Here is a 25,076-nt window from a genome sequence, read left to right as displayed (position 1 = left end):
AGCATGAGGAGGCTGTACGGGGGCCCATGGCAGATTACGGGCCTGGCAGCAGCAATGGGAGGCCCGTAATCTGCCAGCACCCTATGACAAAATGGAACCCACCAGCAGTGTGAGGAGACCTGAAAGTGGCACATGGCAGAGTGTGGCGATGGAGACAGCAGCAATGGGAGGCCGTACAGGGACCCATGAGACACTCTGGACCTGGCAGCAGCATGAGGAGGCGGTACGGGGGCCCATGGCAGATTACGGGCCTGGCAGCAGCAATGGGAGGCCCGTAATCTGCCAGCACCCTATGACAAAATGGAACACACCAGCAGTGTGAGGAGACCTGAAAGTGGCACATGGCAGAGTGTGGCGATGGAGACAGCAGCAATGGGAGGCCGTACAGGGACCCATGACACACTCTGGACCTGGCAGCAGCATGAGGAGGCAGGCAGAACCGCCGTATCTTTATCACGGTTTTCCCAGGCCACCAAATGGCGATGCTGCATATGCTGACGCAACGCTGTAGTCCCAACATGGGCCCCCTGGCCACGCTTGACTTTCTGGCCACATAGTCGACATACGGCTACGTTTACTTCCTCGGGCGGCTTGACAAAAAATTGCCACACCGCCGAGTAGGAAACTTTGCCCCCGCTACTCCTCACTGGCTGACTGCTACTTCCTCCGTGCACACCGGCACCACTACTGGCCGTGGTGGTAGGCTGCAGTGGAGCTGGTGCTCTACTCCGTGGCCGTTTGCCTCCACTGACACTGCTGCGACCCTGCTGCCTCCTGGGCAACCCACCGACTGTTTTGCTCGCTGCCAAGCTGGCACCCTCTTCTCCTGATGATGCGGAAGCAATAGCCTGATGACGACGAGGCTGCCAAGTGCGATCAGCCTCATCATCATCAATTAGGGTCTCCGCCTCACTACTAGCCCCCTCGGCTGCGTGTGGGTGAGGAGACAGACCTGTCTCTAGACCAGCTACCGAGCCACTCTCCTCGCCAGTACTTCTTCGCCTGGCTGCTGAAGAGGCGGATGTCTCCCCCCGTTCCTGACCGCCCTCTGTTAGCTCTTCCTCACTGTACAGTGGGGCTGAGCCCACAGCATGCGATACTTGGCTTGGTGAGGGAACACCAAAGGACAGGGGCAGGTAGAGGACACGTGATTTCAGTGGGCTAGGTCCCGGGCCATGCCAACTAACGGTTGTGTCTGACGTACCCACCGACCGTTGGCTGTAGGTGTCAGAGGTGACCTGGGAAGAGGAAGACGACCGAGCCAACCAATCGATGACGGCAGGGTTGTCGGTGGAGACACGACCGCTGGATGACACCGGGAGCACTGGCCTCTGGCTGCGACTAGTGCTGCCTCGACCCCTTCCTCTGCTGCCACGTCTGCTTGCTCCTAAAACATTGCCTCCTCTGCCACTCCTCTGCGTGTTGTCTGACATACTCTTTAATTCAACGATTCTGTGTCCCTGAGTAACAATTCTGTGTCCCCCAGTAACAATTCTGTGTCTGTCCCTGAGTAACAATTCTGTGTCCCTGAGTAACAATTCTGTGTCCCTCAGTAACAATTCTGTGTCCCTCAGTAACAATTCTGTGTCCCTGAGTAACAATTCTGTGTCCCTGAGTAACAATTCTGTGTCCCTGAGTAACAATTCTGTGTCCCTCAGTAACAATTCTGTGTCCCTCAGTAACAATTCTGTGTCTGTCCCTGAGTAACAATTCTGTGTCCCTCAGTAACAATTCTGTGTCCCTCAGTAACAATTCTGTGTCTGTCCCTGAGTAACAATTCTGTGTCCCTGAGTAACAATTCTGTGTCCCTGAGTAACAATTCTGTGTCCCTCAGTAACAATTCTGTGTCTGTCCCTGAGTAACAATTCTGTGTCCCTGAGTAACAATTCTGTGTCCCTCAGTAACAATTCTGTGTCCCTCAGTAACAATTCTGTGTCTGTCCCTGAGTAACAATTCTGTGTCCCTCAGTAACAATTCTGTGTCTGTCCCTGAGTAACAATTCTGTGTCCCTGAGTAACAATTCTGTGTCCCTCAGTAACAATTCTGTGTCCCTCAGTAACAATTCTGTGTCTGTCCCTGAGTAACAATTCTGTGTCCCTGAGTAACAATTCTGTGTCCCTGAGTAACAATTCTGTGTCCCTCAGTAACAATTCTGTGTCCCTGAGTAACAATTCTGTGTCCCTGAGTAACGATTCTGTGTCCCTGAGTAACGATTCTGTGTCCCTCAGTAACAATTCTGTGTCCCTCAGTAACAATTCTGTGTCTGTCCCTGATTAACAATTCTGTGTCCCTGAGTAACAATTCTGTGTCCCTGAGTAACAATTCTGTGTCCCTCAGTAACAATTCTGTGTCTGTCCCTGAGTAACAATTCTGTGTCTGTCCCTGAGTAACAATTCTGTGTCTGTCCCTGAGTAACAATTCTGTGTCTGTCCCTGAGTAACAATTCTGTGTCCCTCAGTAACAATTCTGTGTCCCTCAGTAACAATTCTGTGTCCCTCAGTAACAATTCTTTGTCTGTCCCTGAGTAACAATTCTGTGTCTGTCCCTGAGTAACAATTCTGTGTCTGTCCCTGAGTAACAATTCTGTGTCTGTCCCTGAGTAACAATTCTGTGTCCCTCAGTAACAATTCTGTGTCCCTGAGTAACAATTCTGTGTCTGTCCCTGAGTAACAATTCTGTGTCCCTCAGTAACAATTCTGTGTCTGTCCCTGAGTAACAATTCTGTGTCTGTCCCTGAGTAACAATTCTGTGTCTGTCCCTGAGTAACAATTCTGTGTCTGTCCCTGAGTAACAATTCTGTGTCCCTCAGTAACAATTCTGTGTCCCTCAGTAACAATTCTGTGTCTGTCCCTGAGTAACAATTCTGTGTCCCTCAGTAACAATTATGTGTCCCTGAGTAACAATTCTGTGTCCCTCAGTAACAATTCTGTGTCCCTCAGTAACAATTCTGTGTCCCTCAGTAACAATTCTGTGTCTGTCCCTGAGTAACAATTCTGTGTCTGTCCCTGAGTAACAATTCTGTGTCTGTCCCTGAGTAACAATTCTGTGTCTGTCCCTGAGTAACAATTCTGTGTCCCTCAGTAACAATTCTGTGTCCCTCAGTAACAATTCTGTGTCTGTCCCTGAGTAACAATTCTTTGTCTGTCCCTGAGTAACAATTCTGTGTCTGTCCCTGAGTAACAATTCTGTGTCTGTCCCTGAGTAACAATTCTGTGTCCCTCAGTAACAATTCTGTGTCCCTCAGTAACAATTCTGTGTCTGTCCCTGAGTAACAATTCTGTGTCTGTCCCTGAGTAACAATTCTGTGTCTGTCCCTGAGTAACAATTCTGTGTCTGTCCCTGAGTAACAATTCTGTGTCCCTCAGTAACAATTCTGTGTCCCTCAGTAACAATTCTGTGTCTGTCCCTGGGTAACAATTCTGTGTCCCTCAGTAACAATTCTGTGTCCCTCAGTAACAATTCTGTGTCTGTCCCTGAGTAACAATTCTGTGTCTGTCCCTGAGTAACAATTCTGCGTCCCTCAGTAACAATTCTGTGTCCCTCAGTAACAATTCTGTGTCTGTCCCTGAGTAACAATTCTGTGTCTGTCCCTGAGTAACAATTCTGTGTCCCTCAGTAACAATTCTGTGTCCCTCAGTAACAATTCTGTGTCCCTCAGTAACAATTCTGTGTCTGTCCCTGAGTAACAATTCTGTGTCTGTCCCTGAGTAACAATTCTGTGTCTGTCCCTGAGTAACAATTCTGTGTCTGTCCCTGAGTAACAATTCTGTGTCTGTCCCTGAGTAACAATTCTGTGTCCCTCAGTAACAATTCTGTGTCCCTCAGTAACAATTCTGTGTCTGTCCCTGAGTAACAATTCTGTGTCTGTCCCTGAGTAACAATTCTGTGTCTGTCCCTGAGTAACAATTCTGTGTCCCTCAGTAACAATTCTGTGTCCCTCAGTAACAATTCTGTGTCTGTCCCTCAGTAACAATTCTGTGTCTGTCCCTGAGTAACAATTCTGTGTCCCTCAGTAACAATTCTGTGTCCCTCAGTAACAATTCTGTGTCTGTCCCTGAGTAACAATTCTGTGTCTGTCCCTGAGTAACAATTCAGTGTCTGTCCCTGAGTAACAATTCTGTGTCCCTAAGTAACGGTTCTGTGTCCCTAAGTAACGATTGTGTGTCCCTAAGTAGCGGTTCTGTGTCCCTAAGTAACGGTTCTGTGTCCCTAAGTAACGGTTCTGTGTCCCTAAGTAACGATTGTGTGTCCCTAAGTAACGGTTCTGTGTCCCTAAGTAACGGTTCTGTGTCCCTAAGTAACGATTCTGTGTCCCTAATACAGAGGGGTCTGTCTCTCTTGAATGACCAGAGGCAAATGGAGATTTCTAAGATGGCCGCAATTTATAGCTCCACCATTACACAGTGCTGGCTGGCTGGCTGCTGATTGGCTAATGCGATCACATGTCATGAATGAATGCATTATGGGTCAGCGCGCCTTGTCTGCGCGCCTTCCCAGAGATCCCCGCTCCGTCGCCGCACATGTCGCCGCCATTTTTGGAAAAATTTTGATTTGGGAATCCGAAGTCTGCTAATTTTTCGGAATCGAAATTTTCCTAATATTCGAAACGAATTCCACTTCGCCGAGTTCGATTCGCTCATCTCTAGTAATAATGACAAAAAACCTTTCTAATGATAAAATATATATATATCTAATGATAAAAACATAACATACAATACAAAAATATCAGATAAAGTAGGAGAGCGAAAGTCAATGTCATGGGTTAAAGTTACCCTGTTGCTAAGTAAATATGTAAAATAAACTGTTTATGCAAAAAACACCCATTCACCTCTCCCACTGCCTACATCGTCACTCTCTACAGTGTTGAAGAGAACCCACTGGTTGAAGATCCTGCAGGATTAAACACTTCTAAAAGTGACAATTTCCTAGTCCACCCACTGCACACTGCAATTTCACCTGCTGACCCTAATGTCACTACAGGACACAATAGTGACATTGGGACTTGTGGATCAAAACACTGAGTGCAGTAGGTGACCAGGTGTCCAACACTCCTAAAGGTGTTGGATTCTGCAGAATCTTCATCATGTGTACTCCCATCTGAGAAGCCTTTAGACACCCAACCTTTAGAGGCCAGTGGTAAATTACCTCTTTCATACAGAACTTTTTACTGGCCCTTACATAACTTATAATATTGGGACAGTGAGTAAAAGGTGCCAAAGTTATTTTATTTGTACTGATGGTGGATAAAAAGATGTTTCTGATAGCTCTACACCTGTTTTACCTATCTTGCCTATAGGCAAAGGCCTAATGAGCCAATAGCAAATCCAATCCTGGGCTGAAACTAAAGGACTAAGAGAATGACCAACATATAGTCACCGGCCATTTTTTTAGATACACCTTGCTAGTACTGGGATGGACCCCCTGTTGCCTTCAGAACTGCCTTCATTGTTCGTGGCATAGATTAAACAATGTGTTGAAAACATTCCTCAGAGATTTGGTCCATATTGACATGAGTTACTGTTGCCTTTCTATCATCTCGAACCAGTCTGCCCATTCTCCTCTGACCTCTGACATCAACAAGGCATTTTTGTCCACACAATTGCCGCTCAGTGGATATTTTCTCTTTTTTGGACCATTCTCTGTACACCCTAGAAATGTTGTGCATGTAAATCCCAGCGGATCAGCAGTTTTTGAAACACTCAGACCATGGCACCAACAACCATGCCATGATCAAAGTCACTTTCTTCCCCATTTTATTGCTCAGTTTGAACTTCAGCAAGTCGTCGTCACCACGTCTAGATGCCTAAATGCATTGAGTTGCTGCCAAGTGATTGGCTGATTAGCAATTTGTGTTACCAAGCAATTGAGCAGGTGTACCTTATAAAGTGGCCGGTGAGTGTATATCTAATGAATACCTTGTTAGTAAAGATGGAAACTGAAATTTTATTTCTCCAAGGGACCTTTTGTCTTGCTTTTCCTTTTTCTTGTTAGGATTCCTACCAACATTTGGTCCAGCCTGGATAAACTTGTATGGTTCTCCCCGTAATACCACTTTGATGGAAGATCACCAAGAACTCAACGAAGGTCATGGAGAAGGAGTTTCATTCAGAGGAAGAATTTTAATTGAAATTGCTGTGGAGATTCTCTCTGGAGGGGCACAGGAATCAAAGTTCTCCAAAATCATCAAGGACATCAAAATTCCAATGAAGGACTCAAAGTCTTCCAAAGGAGCGGGGAAAGAAAAGGGAGAAAAGGAGGAGGCCAAACCAGCTGCTGGTGCTGCAGACAAGACCAATTCCACCCAGGTGGAAGTGGAGCCTTTTGATGTCCCTCCTGAGGTTGTTATTTTACTTTTTTTTTATTTCCGCTCAATATGTTTTTATTGAATTTTCAAAAGAAAAATTGATGTGACAAACATATCTACAAAAAATAAAGTAGATCAATATTCTCACATTAACAAGTGTATCATGGAAAAGTGTCACATTGCACAAGTAGAGCACAACCAGAGCTGTCATAAGAACATGACATGGAAAGAAATAATACTTGGGCAGGAGGTGAGCCCCATGTTCTAGGAAAGGAGTGGAGAGGAAATAACTAAAAATAGGACGAAAAAACTCTTATGTAGCACTACCTCCTCAGGAGTTGCTGAGTATTTGGTTCCCTCTGTAGTCCTGCACAGCCAGGCAACATGCATTTTCACAATAACTTGCAACCAGGAGACAGTAACCAGTCCTTGAGCTTTGTTTTGTGATTTTATTAGGGGAATTGAACTTGGATAGGGTAAGGTGTGTACAGGATGCCCAATGGAACAGACAACTTCCTGGAAATATATAAACATTTTTACAGCAAAATCTTCTTCTTGGAGAGCTATCCAGCATCTCCTGTAGTACCACTCCAGACCCTAGATAAAACCTCCTCTCATCCAGCTATCTGAGGGAAATCCCTGAGCAAGGGATCCAGTGCATGCCACGTTAGAGTAAAACAGTCCCGGGTCGTTGCTAATCTGGTTTCCCACCAGAGTGCTCCTTCCCCTATCTGGCCCAAGTGATGCAGGTCTACTCACTTAGTCCTTCTCCTGTTTTGTTTATGCGTCGGTGGCTGCTGCCAGGCCTTCTAGCTGGGCTGCTCCTTTCCTGCCTCTCAGGTGGTTTTTTCTCACGGGGCCAATGAAGTTCCAAGCTTTCCTCCTTCCAAGGTCCCTGCCTGGAGGTGAGCCCTTCTCCCATCTGGGCCCCCTCCCAGGCTCCTGCTCTACAGCCTCACTTCCCCTCCATCTTCCACCCAAACTCACCTCCGACTCTCCTGCTGTTGAGCAGGCTCAGTTACTCTTAAAGACTGTCCTGGCCCATTGCCAAGCCTCCTATTGGGGATTGGCCAGAATCCTCTAAGAGTACAGACTAGCCACTCCTCACATCAGTCCACTGCTTCTAGATCTTCCTCCAAAGTCCTAGAGCTGGGGAAAATCTAAGCGAGCTGGTCTACAGAGCCTCTCAGCTCTGATCCAGATTTGACCCACCTGGCTATCACATCCAGGCTGCTACTCAGCCTCTAACTAACAATTGAAGCTAGAACTCCCCCTAGCTGCCTAAGAGGGTGCTACATTTCCAACAACTGTAACCAAGAATGGGACCCCTCACCCCCCAGCAGGGACCAGGAAGTGGAAAGAGAAGGGCAAAGGGGGAAGCAGAAGAAGAGAGATGTTTCTCACTGTTATTTTTTTTATTAGTAATGACATAGTCAATATCAAGTATGTCTCTAGCTGTTGTAAATGGGATTGAATTCTTCCACTCAGTAATAAAGACACTGTAAGATATTAGACCCTGACAATTTAGCTGAGTTCTACCCAGTTTGTTTGACTTCTCATGTCCATAAATGTCATTTTAACACATACTGTGGGTGCCGCAATCTCTAGGCCTTCATGACTTGGTGTACCTAAGCTTTCACTGATGATGTGCCTCAGTAAGGAGAAAGAAAGATTAGCAAATTTCCAAAACCATAATGGGATAGACATATCCTTCAACCAAACTGTACAAATTCCAACATGATTCAATGACATAGCTCTGTATATGTGTTCTAGATACATGAGGAAACATTTGAAGACTTTCTTCTTTTTGGATCATTTTTCGAGGCGACCCTGATTGACAGGAAGATTGGGGATAAATCCATAAGCTTTGAAGTCAGTGTTGGTAAGTAAATATTGAAGATGTCTTTTCTGTTTAACCCCTTCACGCCTAAGGGTTGACATGTGATAGTAAAACCGTACATATCACCACAACTACTTTGTACATCCAGGTGGATTATACCTTGATTTTTTTCAGGACAAATTGGGCTTTCATTTGGTGGTAAATGGTAATGGATAGCTCCTGATTTTTTTTCATTATCAAAGAAAAACTGGCCCAAAATAGTAAAAAAATCATTTTTTTTTAATTTAGCTGTGTTTCTTGTTACGGCCATAATCTACCACCAAAGAACGACCCAAAATAAATTCTCCAGCTCTTGACGATCGCAGTGATACCATATATGTGTATGTTATTTGTACCCGTAGTACAGCCCAGAAACAATAGTGCGCATTTTGTTTTTGTCTTTTTTTTTTTTTTTTTACCTAAAACACACTGACATTGACATTAACACACACTAACTGACGCTGATACCAATTTTTTTTTCAAATCTTGACCTTTGACCCTGACCTTTGACCCAAACACTAACCCTGGCACTGAACTAGATCAAACCTTGATCTAGGTATTTTTCTTTATTTTTTCTTTTATTTTTTTAATATTTATTTATTTATCTTCTTTTTTTTTACAAACTTTTTTTTTCTCTCTATGCCAGGGGTTAGAGATACCATGTATCTCTCTTCTCCAATCATAGAGAGAGAAAAAAACAAGGGGCCGGGCTGTACAGTGACTGATCACTGTGATAGCCAATCAGAGGTTATCACAGCGCTCATGTGACCTGGAATCGGGAGTCTCGGGTCCCGATCGTTAGAACGGGACCCAGGGCTCTCAGTGACACTGCAGTCTCTGTGCTGGGAGCGCTGCAGTCTGTAGGTAGGCCCAGTCCCACTGGGCCTCCTTGCAGCCTTCTGCCTCCAGTCTCACATCTTTCTCTCTGTTTTTCACCCATACTTTCCTGCAGATGAGCAGGCTCAATCACTTTAAGGGTTGTCCTGGCCCCTTGTCAAGCCTCCTGTTGGGAATTGACCAGGCTCCCTCAAAGGTGCAGTCCAGGCACACCTCAGATCTGTTTACTGCTTGTAGACCTTTCTCCAAAGTTCTAGAGCAGGGAGAAATTCCAGAGGGCTGGTCTTCAGAGCCTCTCAACTCCGGACCCAAATTTACCTTCTGACTATTGCACCTGGGATGCTACTCAGCCCCTGACTGTCAAACTTGGGATCTCTTCAGAGCCAGAACTGGCTGAGTGACGTCAGCTGACAGTGGACATTAGTCCACAGCTGGTTGAATATGGCTCACAGAAGTGGTGCAGAACAAAGTGCATTTCTGTGATTCGAGGAGAAATAGGGGCAAAAAAGCTTTTATGTAGGCAATAATATTAGTGCAATCAAGAACATTGTTTTGTACACCCAAAATAAAAGCCCGAATTTAAAGTTTTGTTCCATTAATACAGTTCGATAGGTTCTGCATACAGTATGTATCCATTGCATTTTGGGGGCCAGAGAGTGCCCCCTTTATCAAGGATTGCAGTATCTGCAGGTACACTGCAGCTGTTTTTGGCAGCCTGCACACACCAAAGTTGCAGCCAATTCTACTACTACCTGTGACATGGCATTCTAAAAGTGCCCTTGGAAGCAATAACACGGTTGCACAAGTAGAGAGACACACAGATGGGTTTATTTCCTAAAACTTCAGAGAGAAAAAACTGGAGCAGCTCGGCATGGAAACCAATCAACTTTGATTTTTTTTTTTTGGTCAAAGCTTAATTGAACAAGCTGAAGTTAGAAGCTGATTGGCTACCATGCACAGCTGCACCAGATTTTGCACTCTCCAGTTTTAGTAAATTGACCCCATTGCTGCTCGCAGAGGATTCACAACATCTTCTAATCTTTTGCACAAATATGACACATATGTGCAAGTATCTCCTGCTGAAATATTGGCAAATGCTTGGAAAATTTCACTGATATAGGTTATTTACAGGAAATTATGGAAACGTTCTTGATGGGGTGGCACCGCATGGCAGCAAAAAGAAGACGTCTGATGCTGAGGACTTGGAAAGTGCCCCGTTACTCCAAGCTGAGGAGGGGAATGTCTCTCATGAAATCTCAATGTCTTATAAATCAGTTACATTGCCAGAGAAGCCTCTCATAACAGATGGAAACAGGTATAAAGGATAATGCAACCAATGCATGCATTTAAATCTGGTCTGCAGTCCTTGTACAGCAGAGCTTAGACAGGGAGCACACAAGGAGCCAATCAGTTGTACTGCAGTAAAAAGAGCATACTGACAGTGAAGAACAGGCATGGCCAGTGTCCATTCGCGCAAAAATTGCATTCCTGCATAAACTGGTGTTATTTTTAATACAACATCATCTCATCATCCCCTTATTTCTCATCATGTCTTCTCTATTCTGTTTCTCAGACATTTTCCACATGTATTTGCTGTGTATGAATTAAACTGCATCTGCCTTGCTATTGTTTAATGCAACTGCTGTATAACTTGTCTATACTGAGACAGATTTACCTTCCTGGTGCCTTGCCTGATCAAAGAGCTGATATTACAATTCTGTCTCTGTCCTGGCTTGCAGTCTGTCTTCAGTGTGGAAAGCTTTCAATAACAACTATATACTTATTATTACTTATTTGATTTATTGACCCCCTGGACCCCTCACAACTACTATGGTCAACTTCTTGCTCTATTCTACACTCTCTAACTCACATGTTAAATCTATCCCTCGCTACTGGCATTTTCTCCACCCCTCTAAAACATGCACTAGTCACTCTCATGCTCAAAAGCCCTCACTGGTCCCCACCAGTCTGAAAATTTTAAGACCTATCTCCTTGCTCCTGTTTACCTCCAGACTTCTTGAAAACCATGTCTACAACCATCTGACGTGCTGTCCCACTGATTACAACCTTCTTGATGCCTTGCATTCCAGCCTCATCCCACAATACTCCACTGAAACTGTACTTCTAAAACTCACTAACGACTTACTAACTGGTAAACCAATGGCCACAACTTATACTCATGGGCTTAGACCTTTCTGACACTTTTGGTGCTACCACTTGCTTTTCCTCAAAAAACTCCCTTGGTCTCCAAGACTTTGCTCTTTCCTGGTTCTTTTCCTGTCTTTCTCAGCACACTTTCAGTGTCATGTACAACTCTAGAAACAATCTGTTGGTCTACACAGGCTATCCCCCCTTCAGTCTATCATGAATTCTGCTGCTAGTCTCATTCACTTAAACAATCATTCAGTGACCACTGTCCCCTCTGCCAAATGCTCCACTGGCTGCTAGCCCAATGTCTAAAATTTAAGTTAATGGCGAACAACATACAAAGCCATACACAACTCTGCCCCACTGTATCACCAAACTGATCTAAAAATATCACCCAAACCATCCATTCCACTCCTCCCAAGACCTGCTACTCTCTAGTCACCTCCTCCCATTCTCACCTCCTGAATTCCCTCTCCCATCGTCTGGAACTCCCTACGCAGACCTATCCACTGTCTAGTCACAGGATGGGTGTAAGACAAGACCTGTGAGTTTTATTGAGTGGTGGCAGCGAAAAAAAAAAAAGGTGTCCTTCCCTGCCAGACAAAACTGTGCTTTGTGGCAGAGCTGAATTAATTTCAGGACTGGATGAACTGAAATACAAATCCATAGACAAGCAAAACAACTCCCATATATGTATTTCATCTGTGTATTCAGCTGGTTGCCTAAAGTACAGCTTTAACTGTATTGTTTCCACAGCATCCATCTTGTCACAATACGGCTGGGGGCCAAAAGGCAAGGTGAAAGCTTCATCTCATGTCTGCTCTAGAGGATGCTACCTAAGACAAATCCTCTGCCTTACTTTAATGACAGGAATAACTCTGGTTTACAATGCCTTTCCAATTTGTGTTATGTTTCACAGGAATTACCACTACTTACCATTTTATGAAAAAAAGCCATGCATCTATGTGAAAAGTACTTGGGGTGACCAGACGTTCAGACTGTACACGTCCAATGTGCTCCAGAAAATGGCCGACCACCTGGTAAATAAATTTAAATGGATTTCATTTTACACTATACTATATTTAATCAGGATTAAGGTGGAGCTGTAGGCTTTATCCCTGGTACCTTTTCTATTACTTAACCAGGGGCATTGATCTTTGTGATGGCACAGTTCTGTCATCAGGGGTGACAGATGTTTAACAGGCATTACAGATGCTAGTACTGGTTGAATCCTCAGATGTTCAGAGCAAATAGCACATAGAAGCAGAGAACTTAGGCTGCTGGTCAAGCCAAGTACAGATAAGCCGATCCTCAAAAGTACTCAGATTCTAGACAGGTAGACAAAGCAATGACTGACAAGATAACAGGCTAATGATCAGGCACAGACAAGTTGAGTACAAACATAGTCCAAACAATCTGCAAGTATAATCTAAGGCATAAGCAGACAAACACAAATTTGACATACGTGAGTTAAGGCGTGAACAGATAGACTAACCTATTGATCCAGCACAGGCTTAATATCCAACAGTCTATTTAAGCATTCATGATCAGGGCAGGTGTGCATTTAAAAGACCTGAGCTGCAATGATGAGTAGCAACCAGCAGATGGCAAAGCCTCAGGGCCAATCATTACAGTGCCACATGCATCTTGAGAACGTGGACATCTGCTGACCAGCAGAATTGTTGTTTCTGCTAGTTCTTGGTCTCTGAACTCTCGCAAACCTGTAGCTCTCACAAGTGGTGACTTTTATGGATTTAGAATACCCCATGTTACTAGGATAGAAGAGATGGGCGAAAGCAGAGTAAGCAGGCCTGGATGCCCACCTTTAGACAATCATAAATTGAACCATGATCTTGTCTTGAAATTTAGATCTTAGACTATGACTTTATTTAGTGAACAACATGTATGTTACAGTAAGGAGGGTTTGGCATTTTTGTTTGAAAATATAATGGTACATGCTGGAATTGTCCTTAACAACGTGACATACAGAATACAGTGGTCCTTTAGGTTAACCAGTATGTGTAATTTATTTATTCCAGAAGTTCTAACTACTTGCATTTTCTATTCCCTGGGAACTCTGTAAAGTACATTTCTGCAGTTTCCACATTAATTTGCAATGACTGCGGCACTTTCCTGCCTAGGAATGTGAAAATGTAATGTTTTGTACCAGACTAAAGGGTAAAGGAGTATGAATGAATGAAGCCAAGTATTTAAATTAGTATTATTCATGAATACCAGGCCACTGATATTGGTTTAAAATAAAATTAATATAGTACCGCAGTGCTAGAAGGCTCCAAGAACATTAGGTGGGTGATATATCCAGTACAGCATAGGCACCTGTGCTAATATGTAAGTTATGGGGTCAGCACAATTAAGTTGAAAATTACCCGCTACAAAGAAATACATTTCTCTAAAACTTTACTGATATTGAAATCCACTTTGAGAACAGATGCCAGAGAGTTAAATCAGCTCACAGTTTCTTATCTCAGGGACTGTTAGTGGGATCTCTGAGCATCTGCTGTGGACATCTTTACGGGTTCCCATCCCTGCTGGATTTTGTATATATTTTATATTATGCTAAATGTAAAAAGAGGAGATAAAACATACAAAGGCGACAAGGTACACCCAAAACTCCTAGCTGGACAAAAATAGAGTTGGAAATGATAGAATGGACATCTTACTGTTGGAGCATCCAAACCATATAAGTAGCCAACAGTAGACTCAAGCCACCAGGCTCCACCACACACCTTTAATATCACTTTTGTGTGGATTGACACTTTAAAGGCAACTACAAACATGTTATTTTAGTTTTGGATAGAGTGAGAATAAGTCAGAACTTCAGTCAAGGTGTCAGGAATCATGGTATGACCAGAAATGTGTGGACTGACACAGGGAAACGCAGGCTTCGGGTATAGTATAAATAATACAATTTATTAAAGACTAACAATACATAAACACAGTGCAAAACATAACACAGTGCAACAAACCAAACCTCCAACAAACAACCATACATACAACACTAAACGTAGTCGGGCAGGCCGGGTCGGTAGCAAACGGGCAAACAAGGTACCAGGAGCAGGCGGGAGAGTGGTCAGGACTAGCCGAGGTCAGTACAAGCAGAGTTCGTGCAGAATCAGGATAGAAGCAAGCAGGATCAGGATACCGGGGCCAAGCGAAACAGTACAACAAGGCACAGACTGCAGGTCTGGCCATTCCTTAAATACACCTCCTGCAATCATCCTCAGGTGATGGCTGATTGCAGGAGTGAGCCTCTGGTTGCTGAGAGCACCCGCTGGCCAGCCCTGGTTCTACAGCCCACAAGGCAGGTCCCACCACCATTGGCGAGTCCATTCCTGACACAAGGCTTGACTTCCTTGATTTTCAGCATATGCTAAATCCCTGGAGCTAAGTCCTTAGCACCCTTAATGACCACGGAGGAGCTTTTATTGGACAAGATGACAGTGGGCAGGATTTGGTAGCAGTATGCCTGCATGTACACTAAGATGCAGCACAAACCTATTTTACACTGCATGGTTTCTGCCATGATGTGTTTACATTAATTTTGCCTCTGGGTGCCCATGCTATAGTGCACAGGGTCAGCAACAGGTTGTATGGAGATGGATGGCTTTCCCATATACACTATATTGCCAAAAATATTGAAACACCTGACTTTACACGCACATGAACTTTAATGGCATTCCAGTCTTAGTCCGTAGGGTTCAATATTGAGTTGGCCTACCCTTTCCAGCTATAACAGCTTTACCTCTTCTGGCAACAATGCTCCTCTACTCCTCTTCACTCATGTCCCATCCACTACATGTGCTCCCAAGTGACATATGATAAAAAAATTGCATATAATGTAGTGTCTCCCAAAATTCATATACATTTCTAAAAAATTAATGTGCTCACTTTCCAAGCGACAGAACAAATTTCCTCACCGTGTGAATATACCAACCACCTTCCTTCACATTTACTCTTACGCTCAATCAAAAATTCTTGCATCAGTCTATATATATATATCTCCTCCATGACTCTTCATCACAATCTTCCAAAATAACTCACAAAAAGAAAAAGGAATGTAGTGTGGTATGTCTTTAAATCATAAATAGAGTGACTTCATTGAGATATTGCTTAAAATCTTATGTTTCAAAAGGGGTGTATCCATTTATGCTGAGCACTGTATGTGGACTCGTTGCTCAGGCCAAATGTATGGTGGAGCAATTTTGTTCAGTAAACTGGCCTCCACCTGCTTTACTTACCAATTGCTTGTACAACTGCCAGAGTGCAGGCACACCATGGTCTTGTGAAATGACAAACTGTAAAATGCTCAATAAAGGTTTATTTTATTAAACATCTTATACTCACAAAAGCACTTGTAAGCACACGTAACAAATCTTTCATAAAATACAAAATCTCTCTGGCCAATAGGCAAAGTTATCTGACTATCAAACCCTCAGAGCCAACAGATGCACTATCTCGTCCTGGCTTAGGCCTTTTGAGAGTGCTCCCTTTTAACCATTGAGACATAATGCTGCAGCGATAGCAATAAGCAATGTGCCAACATTTAACATTTTCCTTTTCAGGAAGAAGGATTAGAACATATGAAAGAGCTCATCAAGGTCTCTGACTTTGCCCCAGAAGAAAAGATGAGGGAGGTTCTCACGGATTTTATTAGCCAGAGCAAGTATGTATTCTGTATCTGCGTATGTACTGTATTCATTTAAATATTTGACGAATAGGCTTTTGGAAAACCACAAAATTACCCAATGCCCTTTGCAGCTTTTGATTATCCTTTGCAGGCTCTTGATTGATGGGTTGTGGGGTTTAGTTGTAGGCAATATACAGCCTCCAACATAAAAGGAACGTCAAATGCCATTTGTTGAGGGCAGCACTGATGTTAATTGCTGCAGTGGAGTTAAGCAAGACTCCAGGCAGTCATATACAGATCCCAGTTGGATTTTCCAATGTAACTCTTAGGCAGTTATCAGGCTGTTTACAGTTGCCCTAATGGTGATATAGAGCACTTAATTATCCCACATGGAGATTTTTCAAGTTGTGGAAAAATGTATGTGCAAATGGGCCAGTCTTTCCTTCTTTTTTGTTAGGAGAAGAGGAAGAGAAGGGATAGGCACATGCCAAATCAATTCTGAAGCAACCTAGGCAGAAGCCTAGGGCCTGGTGGATATGCAAAAGGCTGATCTTTAAGTTCCTCAGTAAACCAGAGGAATGCACATGTGGTCAAACCTGTGCCCCTACCTGTCACTTCACAGGAGACCTGTAGGCATCTAGGGGTTTATTTACTAAAGCTGGAGAGTCCAAAATCAGACTCCCTTCTGCATAGAAACCAATCAGCTTCCAGGTTTCATTGCCAAAGCTTCATTGAACAAGCTGAGGTTAGAAGCTGATTGGTTTCTATGCAGAAGGGAGTCTGATTTTGGACTCTCCAGCTTTAGTAAATAAACCCCCTAGTGTCTGATGGTGTGTACCAAGCCAGTACAGACAAAGCAGATGGGACAGCTTTGTGTTCAATCTTAGTTTACTGAAAAAAAAAATAGATTTTCCATATACAAACTATCAGAAGTTACAATAAAAATTCCCACAATCTGGGGAAAAGGGAAGAACAACAATAATGTAAACCAGATACCAACTGGTAGTGCAAAAAAAAATAGGAACATAAAAAAACCCATGAAATAAAAAAAAACAAGAAAAAAGAATATATAATATATGAGGAAACAGACCATACATCAATGCAATTGTAAGTAGCTGGGGCCATAATGGTTGACACCTGTAACACTTGTACCAGGGAGGAAAGGTTGCATAAAGGACAAATAGATAAAAGGAGAGCACTATCTGTACATTTTTATCTTAGATCAAGATGACTACTTGCCATAGATACAAAGTACAGTCCCAGCCCTTCATGCTCATCGTTGTCTGTAAATTTGGCCCTCTTCATGGCATTGAATCAGCCATATCCCTAGTAAGGGCAAAAAAAAGGACTATGTGAGTAGACAGGAAGAAGTAAGCAATGAAAAAGCAGTAAGTACCCAGGAGGGCACCAAGAAGCACCAGGAGGATCCACCTTGTGGACCAAAAAGAAAAAGGCTGAAAGCCCCATAAACACGCCAGCATGTCAGATGGGGTAGCTTTGGTCTGTGCCAATTGCAGTCTTTATTAATATCAATCAAAGGAATGGGGTGGAGAAGCAAAGCTGTTACCTTGCCTAGGGCTCCATTCTGCTTTACACTGTCTTTGGATAGGTAAGATGTGTGAAAAACAGTACTGGTTTCCCACCATCTATTGCTAGTCTTAGAAGATCTATGAATAGTCTAAAGACTGAAAAATTAAGGCCATTGAGGTTTATGGATATAATACAATATAGGTACCTTCCCCTGATCTGCCCTACCTTCCAGTTTTTTTTTTCTATAAAACGAGAAATCTTGATAATATAGCACTTTTTTGTATGACAGTAATTGTATTTCACTGATTAAACTCTAGGTCCCTATGTAATGTAAGCAGCAATGCATTGTCATTTACAAGAGAACTTTGGGAACCTTGTGTCCCAATCTGGAGAGGACTCAAACATGTGAATTTTTTTTTGAAATCCTCTTCAAATGGGGCATGTAAAGTCACTTTATATTCAACATTTATTGTCAAAATCATGCTAACAAAGAGTCGGAAAAATTGTCACACTTGGCCAGGACCTTTACTTCTAAAAGTTCAGAATGGTTCAGGTTGACTTTAGCCTAACACTTAAAATTAACCCTTTGCACTTAACCTCACCCCTAAAACATAACAAGTTACTCATCACCATTTGTAATCCTCAATCTGTCGTTGTTCAGAGTATTCATCTCTGCTGCTGAGAAGAAAACTAAAATGGCCGATGCAACGCTCCTGGATAAGAAGAGAGTTACGCTTTGTAAACAAGAACTGGTAAGACATCTTCTCTGCAGAGAGCCAAGAGACAGTGTATTGGCAGGTTTAGAGATCTCAATCTTTGCTCATTAGGATTTAGATAAACCTACTATTGTTTGTGGAGATCTTGTGAAGCAGAGCTGAGATTATCAGAGATATAAAATGTGGTCGCCACGCCAATGACTGACAATAAATCCAAAGCAACCTACATATATACTGTAGCACTACTCACTTAGGAGTTTCAATAGATTCTGGTCCCCCTGTAGTCCTGCACAGCCAGGCAACACGCATTTCCTTCACTCAGACTTGCATCAGGAGACAGTAACCAGTCCTTGAGCTTTGGTTTGAAGTTTTATTAGGGGATTTAGTACTTGGATGGGGTAAGAGGTGTATGGGATGCCCAAGGGAATTGCAACGGAGGACAAACTCTTTAGCAAGTATGTACAAGTCTTTAAAGCAAAAAATCCTCTTTCTTTTGGAGAGCTAGCCAGCATCTCCTGTTATACCACCCCAGACCCCAGATGACTCCTCTTCTCTTCCATCTGTACTGGGTGAACCCCTGAGCAGGGGATCCAGTGCCTGCCACTGCAGTGTGAAACAGTCCCAGGTAAGATAGCAAATCTAGTTCCCGACTAGAGTGCTCCGTTCCCCTTACTGGCCCAGGGGGTGCAGGTTTACTCACCTGGTCCCTCTCCTGTGCTGTTGGTGGGTCGGTGGCTGCTACTGGGTGTTCTAGCTGGGCCACTCCTTCCCTGCCACACAGGTGGTCCTCTCTCAGGGGGCCGTTGAAGTTCCAAGTTTTCAGCCTTCCAAGGTCCTCCGCCTGAAGGTGAGCCCCTCTCCATCTGAGTTCCATCACAGGATCCTGCCTTCAGCTTCACACATCTCTCTCTCTTCCACCCAAACTTTGCTGCTGCTAAGCAGGCTTTTAAGGCTTGTCCCAGCCCCTTGCCCTGCCTTCTGTGGAGGATTGGCTAGGCTCCCTCAAAAGTGCAGATCAGCCACTCCTCAGATCCACCCGCTGCTTCTAGACCTTTCTCCAAAGTTCCAGAGCAGGGGGAAATTCCAGAGGGCTGGTCTGCAGAGCCTCTCAGCTCTGACCACAAATTGATCCCTGCTAGCTATTATTCCCATGCTGCTGCTCAGTCCTAGATAACAATTGGAGTCTAGCTCCCCCTAGCTACCTAGGAGGGTGCTAGAATACTGTACCCTCTTGCCCAGAATTCTTGTGGACAACTGCAACAATCTGCATATAGAGCCCACAACATTCATATGTACCCATTTTTGATCATATAGGGCTCAATTATCGCAAGCACTGTGAAGTATTTAAAGTTCAGGTCTCTATAACCAACTATACTCTGGGAAATTTTCTGTCAATTTCCACCATTTTCCATCCATTGGGAGTCGAAAATAGGATTGCAAGTAATTGCAAGGAACTATGAAATCTACCAGTCATAAGTTTGGCAACCAAAATTCACAAAAAAAATTGACAACTTCAATACAGTTTAACGAAAGAACAAAACGAAAGCAGAAACAAATTATGACAGCATCTTAGAATGTAATCTGATTTTCCTTCAGCGATTTATCAGGGCAATTTCAAGTCCATTTCCTTGCAATCAGTCCAAACCAACATTTTATGTATTTGATTGCTTTGCTTTTTTAACAAAAAATGTAATTGAAAGTTCAAGAATTTGTATTGTTTGTGTGTGGTATTAAAGAATATTGGCAAAGCTGGGAAAAACGTTGCTGAGAATCCTGCCACATGGAGGGTCCTAGCAGTGTGACAGTATACAGTTCCCAATTTGATCGGAGGGTCCTAGCAGTGTGACAGTATACAGATCCCAATTTGATTGGAGGGTCCTATCAGTGTGACAGTATACAGATCCCAATTTGATTGGAGGGTCCTAGCAGTGTGACAGTATACAGATCCCAATTTGATTGGAGGGTCCTATCAGTGTGACAGTATACAGATCCCAATTTGATTGGAGGGTCCTAGCAGTGTGACAGTATACAGATCCCAATTTGATTGGAGGGTCCTAGCAGCGTGACAGTATACAGATCCCAATTTGATTGGAGGGTCCTAGCAGCGTGACAGTATACAGATCCCAATTTGATTGGAGGGTCCTAGCAGTGTCACAGTATACAAATCCCAATTTGATTGAAGGGTCCTAGTAGTGTGACAATATACAGATCCCAATTTGATTGGAGGGTCCTAGCAGCATGACAGTATACAGATCCCAATTTGATAGAAGGGTCCTAGTAGTATGACAGTATACAGATCCCAATTTGATTGGCGGGTCCTAGCAGCGTGACAGTATACAGATCCCAATTTGATTGGAGGGTCCTAGCAGCGTGACAGTATACAGATCCCAATTTGATAGAAGGGTCCTAGTAGTGTGACAGTATACAGATCCCAATTTGATTGGCGGGTGTTAGTAGCGTGACAGTATGCAGATCCCAATTTGATTGGTGGGTCCTAGTAGTGTGACAGTTTACAGATCCCAATTTGATTGGCGGGTCCTAGTAGCTTGACAGTATGCAGATCGCAATTTGATTGGCGGGTCCTAGCAGTGTGACAGTATGCAGATCCCAATTTGATTGGAGGGTCCAAGCAGTGTGACAGCATGCAGATCCCAATTTGATTGGCGGGTCCTAGCAGTGTGACAGTATACAGATCCCAATTTGATTGGAGGGCCCTAGCAGTGTGACAGTACCAGTGAGCTCATCACCTCCACATCATTCTTGCTGTAAGAGGAATAATATTACATGATGCATAGTCTTGCATTGGATTTTATTCCAAGATATGTAAAATGATCAATCTTGCATTTACCAATTTAGGGCTGATTTTAAAGGAGCATAGCCAGCCAGGTTCATACTCACTCACTGTTCATGCCATGGCTCTGGTTAGCTGGGTTGATCGTTGAAACCAATGTCTCTTGTGACTTTCAGGAAGGAATGTCAAGTGAAGCCAAAATGATTGTACAACAGAAGAAGAAAATGTCAGAGAATGAGATGACCAAAGAGATGCAAGGTTTTATTGACAGGATCAAGTTTCTGGTGGATGAGGTATGTAGTGCTGCTGCAACACATCATAAAGACTCTTTTATACAGGACCAGGGGTGGACTGACAACTCATGGGGCCCCCGGGCAATAGGGGATTATGGGGCCCCTTTGTCCTTGCCCAGACTCAAAAAAGCCTATGAAAAAGGTACCAGGGGCATCTCATGGGGCCCCCTACTGACCCCTGGCCCTCAGGCAGTGCCCGAGTTTCCAAATGGTCAGTCCGCCCCTGTACAGGACTGTACATTAGAGCATATGGCCACACAGAGTAATATCAGCCTACTGTTGTGGCACCCAGGAGCAACAGCCACAGTGTAATTTTGCTAGCTGACATCCATCACAGGATACCCTCTGCATGACTATACACGCATAACCAGAATTCGCTTTAACACATGCATGCGCAAAATGTAATGTTCTGAAAAATGCAATCATTTGTGTGCGCATGTTAATGAGAATGTCAGAGGCTATGTATGTATACTTGTACATAACCGCTGGTGCTCTCTGATGAGGTGGAGAGGTGGGGCAGCGACGTCACAATCCTAACCTCATCCAATCAGAGATCATTTTGCATTCCTTGAGAAAGTGCGAAGTGTTCTCTGAATGATGCCCATGCTGGGACCCAGAAGAAAGCGCCAATCAATGTAGTAGCAATGCCTACTACAGTGATTTTCATCTTCCACAGGGGTCAGCCAGGTATGGCACATATATATTTAATAATAAAACATAAAAGTGCGGCACTACATATAACCAAAAAATTAGTGCAAACACATAGAGTAAATAAAAAGTCCACACATGCGAAGTCCACACATGTGAAGGAAATATGGCTTAGAATAAGCCCCTTTAATGGGACATCAGTGTTGTCATGAATACTTCAAATCTGGTCAAGAAGGTGAAGAGAATCCACCATCACCAACACCCGAAAAATTCTGCCTCTTACCAGATAAAATATGTATATTTACATGGGTCCAAGCTAAATGTCAGATTTAAGAGACACAGGGCTCCATTCACAGTACAGTGGTACTTTGCTCTTTAAAATTTGCAGTAAAAATATCTCAGCGTTTTTCAAAAAGTTTTTTGATATTCACCAAACATTCTACTAAAATAAGGCATGCGGTATTTCATTGAAATATGCAGTAGTTTTCTCATGAAACCATGCATTATTTTATCTCATGTGATATCCAGTGGAATGGATAGGATGGGTAAAAATTAGAACCCCTGTCAGTTTTTATTGCTTATAAAGAGGTAAAATAGTATAAACCGTAGAAATATAGCAACTCACTAAATCCGTGCGATCCCTGCAGCAGATGTATTACTACAAAAGAAAAAAGGTGACTAGAATACCAGTCAAAGGGAAGCTGCTCTCACAAGACAGGTAACAAAAAGTTAAATTAGGTAAATACAAAATATCTTTCTAAATGTCAAATATTGAAAGAAAATAGTATATTAAAAAAATCATACATATATTAAAACCCTTCTTCTACAATGTTGTATTTTTTATTGATGGAAGAATGGTGTTTATATGTATATATGTGTTTGATTTTTTTCCTATTTTCTTTCAATATTTGACATTTAGAAAAATATTTTGTATTTACTTAAGCTATAACTAAAGGAAACACTTTTTTTTGTTTCGGATAGGGTGGGGCGGTTTTGGAACACCTATTAGGTTTTTATTGCTGTCTGTTCCCCCATTAGGAAGAGTCACCCTCTCTATTTGTCTTGTGTACCATTATCAGTGAAAGTGAAAATCCCCAAATTTGGGGTTGTCCCCAGAAGTAATCCACCTCCACTCTATCCAAAAGGAAAAAAAAATGCTTTAGTTATTCTTTAAGTAAATCAATCTCAATGATTTCCATATTTAGATTTCTGTACATTACTGTTGAGAGAACTGATCCAAAAAGGCAGAAACTACTAAAAATTGCCTATTATATTTTTCCATTTCTTAAATACTACATACATGGGCCACTACTTCATTACCGTATACATTTAATTATTTATTTCCTTCTGTGAAAATTACATGTGCACCTTACTGCTAAAGCTGGTTATAGGTTGGGATGGTTGCCATTTTTTGTGTAGTTGGCTATTTGGATGCAGGGATGCACTGGATGCTTTTGCTGTCGTTTTGGTATAGCTGGGCATCACGTGCCTTTAAGGAGGGATAGGCTCCTCCAGGCACACATGCCCTTAACCTATCCATTGATACATGTGCTCCCAATATGGAGGTTTTGGAAATTTTAGTTAGGTCAACAGTATACAGAGGACTCTTGATGCGAGACTGTGGCTTACGTATGTATTTGCAAATGTGTGCAAGCAAAACCCTCTGTTTTTAAAGCAAACTGTTAGACAGGGCAAAATTGGTTGTCTTGCAGGCTGGCTGGTAAGTGTTGCTGGGAAATCCTGTGTTTGCACTGAGAGGCCAAAGGTCTGTGAAATGAGATAGAAAGGGCAAAAATCTGACATGTGATGGGGCTGAAAACAAAATGCTGCTCCAGACCCAGCTATTGTCCAACCCTTTGCTATTTTGTCTTTAAAAATGATTTACAGATTTACAACTTTGATCATTTAAAGGATACGTTCACCTTTGGGAACATGTTACATGTTCTATACATTTTTAGGGTAACATGTAACATGTTCCCATAGCTGCAGCCACCACCTCCTGCCCTCCATCCCACTGATAGATAGTATGGGGAGAAGTTTCCCCGTACTATCTGTCCAATTTGAAAACAGATCAGCCATGTGGGGCTCCACCCACACAGCAGCATTGCTCATTCACAGACTTCTGTGAATGAATGAACTGCAAGTCCCGACCGCCTTAGCGACTGTGGAGCATCATGGTAGTTCATTGATGCTTCCTATCGTTATATCTGCTAGCGGCAAACAGATGTTCTGACAGGTCTGCAGGAGACCTAAATGGCATCAGCGATCTACTGATCTCTGGTGCAATGCTTTTCAGGCTCCTGTAGACAAAAATAATAAATGCAGATTTTTTTACCTGCAAAAAAAATTTGCATTTATTATTTTTGTCTAAAAAGTGAATTCATCCTTTAATTTTATTTTTACATTTTTTTTATATTTTATTATGAGTCTGTGGGCTTTACCCTATACATTTTTATATTTATTATTATTATGTACAAATTTTGTAATATTCTTATTTAAATTTTAATTGTTTTCCCTTGTAAGACCTTCCCTGCCCTGGTCAAACAAATACAGGCAGGGAGGACAGGGCCATGACTAAAATGTTTACAAAGAAGCCCAAGGCACCTGATATTAAAACCAGAAAACCAATCTTTGGCATCCATGGAAATCAATTTATAATTAACACAGGAAAGGTACCGTGAGTAGAATAGATCACCAAATAATACAACCATTTCCTAGCAATCAATTCAGCCAGCCAGCACATCAGACTTTCTAAACTGTTTCCGATATTTCAATTGCAAATGTATTCAACAGAGTCTTCTTTTAAATATATGTGAAGCTTCATTACCGCGTAGGGTTGCCACCTCATCCCTTTAAAGCCTAATGCACACTTGACGTTTTTACAGCGGCTGTTTTTGGCTTTTGAAGTTTTTTTCTACAGCATGTTATCCTATGTGTCCATAAACGTTTTTTGGCACGAGCGTTTTCTGGCTGGAAAAAAAAACCAGGACTAGTGGGCCTCTAGAGGAATTTTTTAGCTATAAAAACACTCTAACACTGCAAAACGTGGCAAAACACCGTAAACCAATGCTTTTGCCCATTTTTTTGGCAACAAAATGGTGAAAAAACACAAACGCTGAAAAACTTGGAAAAACGCAGCTAAACGCTAATGCAAAAGCACTAAATAAAGCTGAAAAACTCACTTTTTAACGTGACTTTACACAGCTAATGTTACCAGTGTTACACATATTAATTACACAGGTTCTGTGGCTGATTAACTCCCAGTTCAAACCTATGCGGCTG

General features: G+C 42.8%; 1 protein-coding gene across 1 annotated transcript in view; it reads left to right on the top strand.

Moving 5' to 3' along the window:
- FER1L6 (fer-1 like family member 6) overlaps window positions 1-25,076 on the top strand; it is a 200,170-nt gene that overhangs the window by 41,679 nt on the left and 133,415 nt on the right. The window contains exons 10-16 of the mRNA XM_089677552.1: window positions 5,992-6,338; window positions 8,078-8,186; window positions 10,152-10,335; window positions 12,088-12,208; window positions 15,752-15,852; window positions 18,008-18,098; window positions 21,030-21,146. Of these exons, the coding sequence (XP_089533678.1) occupies window positions 5,992-6,338; window positions 8,078-8,186; window positions 10,152-10,335; window positions 12,088-12,208; window positions 15,752-15,852; window positions 18,008-18,098; window positions 21,030-21,146 (1,070 nt within the window). The remainder of the gene's footprint in view (window positions 1-5,991; window positions 6,339-8,077; window positions 8,187-10,151; window positions 10,336-12,087; window positions 12,209-15,751; window positions 15,853-18,007; window positions 18,099-21,029; window positions 21,147-25,076) is intronic.

Source organism: Staurois parvus, unplaced genomic scaffold, assembly GCF_062004578.1.
Source record: "Staurois parvus isolate SC_StPar_1 unplaced genomic scaffold, SC_StPar_1.0 ptg000187l, whole genome shotgun sequence".
Classification (NCBI taxonomy): Eukaryota; Metazoa; Chordata; class Amphibia; order Anura; family Ranidae; genus Staurois; species Staurois parvus.
This window is presented reverse-complemented; position numbering and strand designations above follow the sequence as displayed.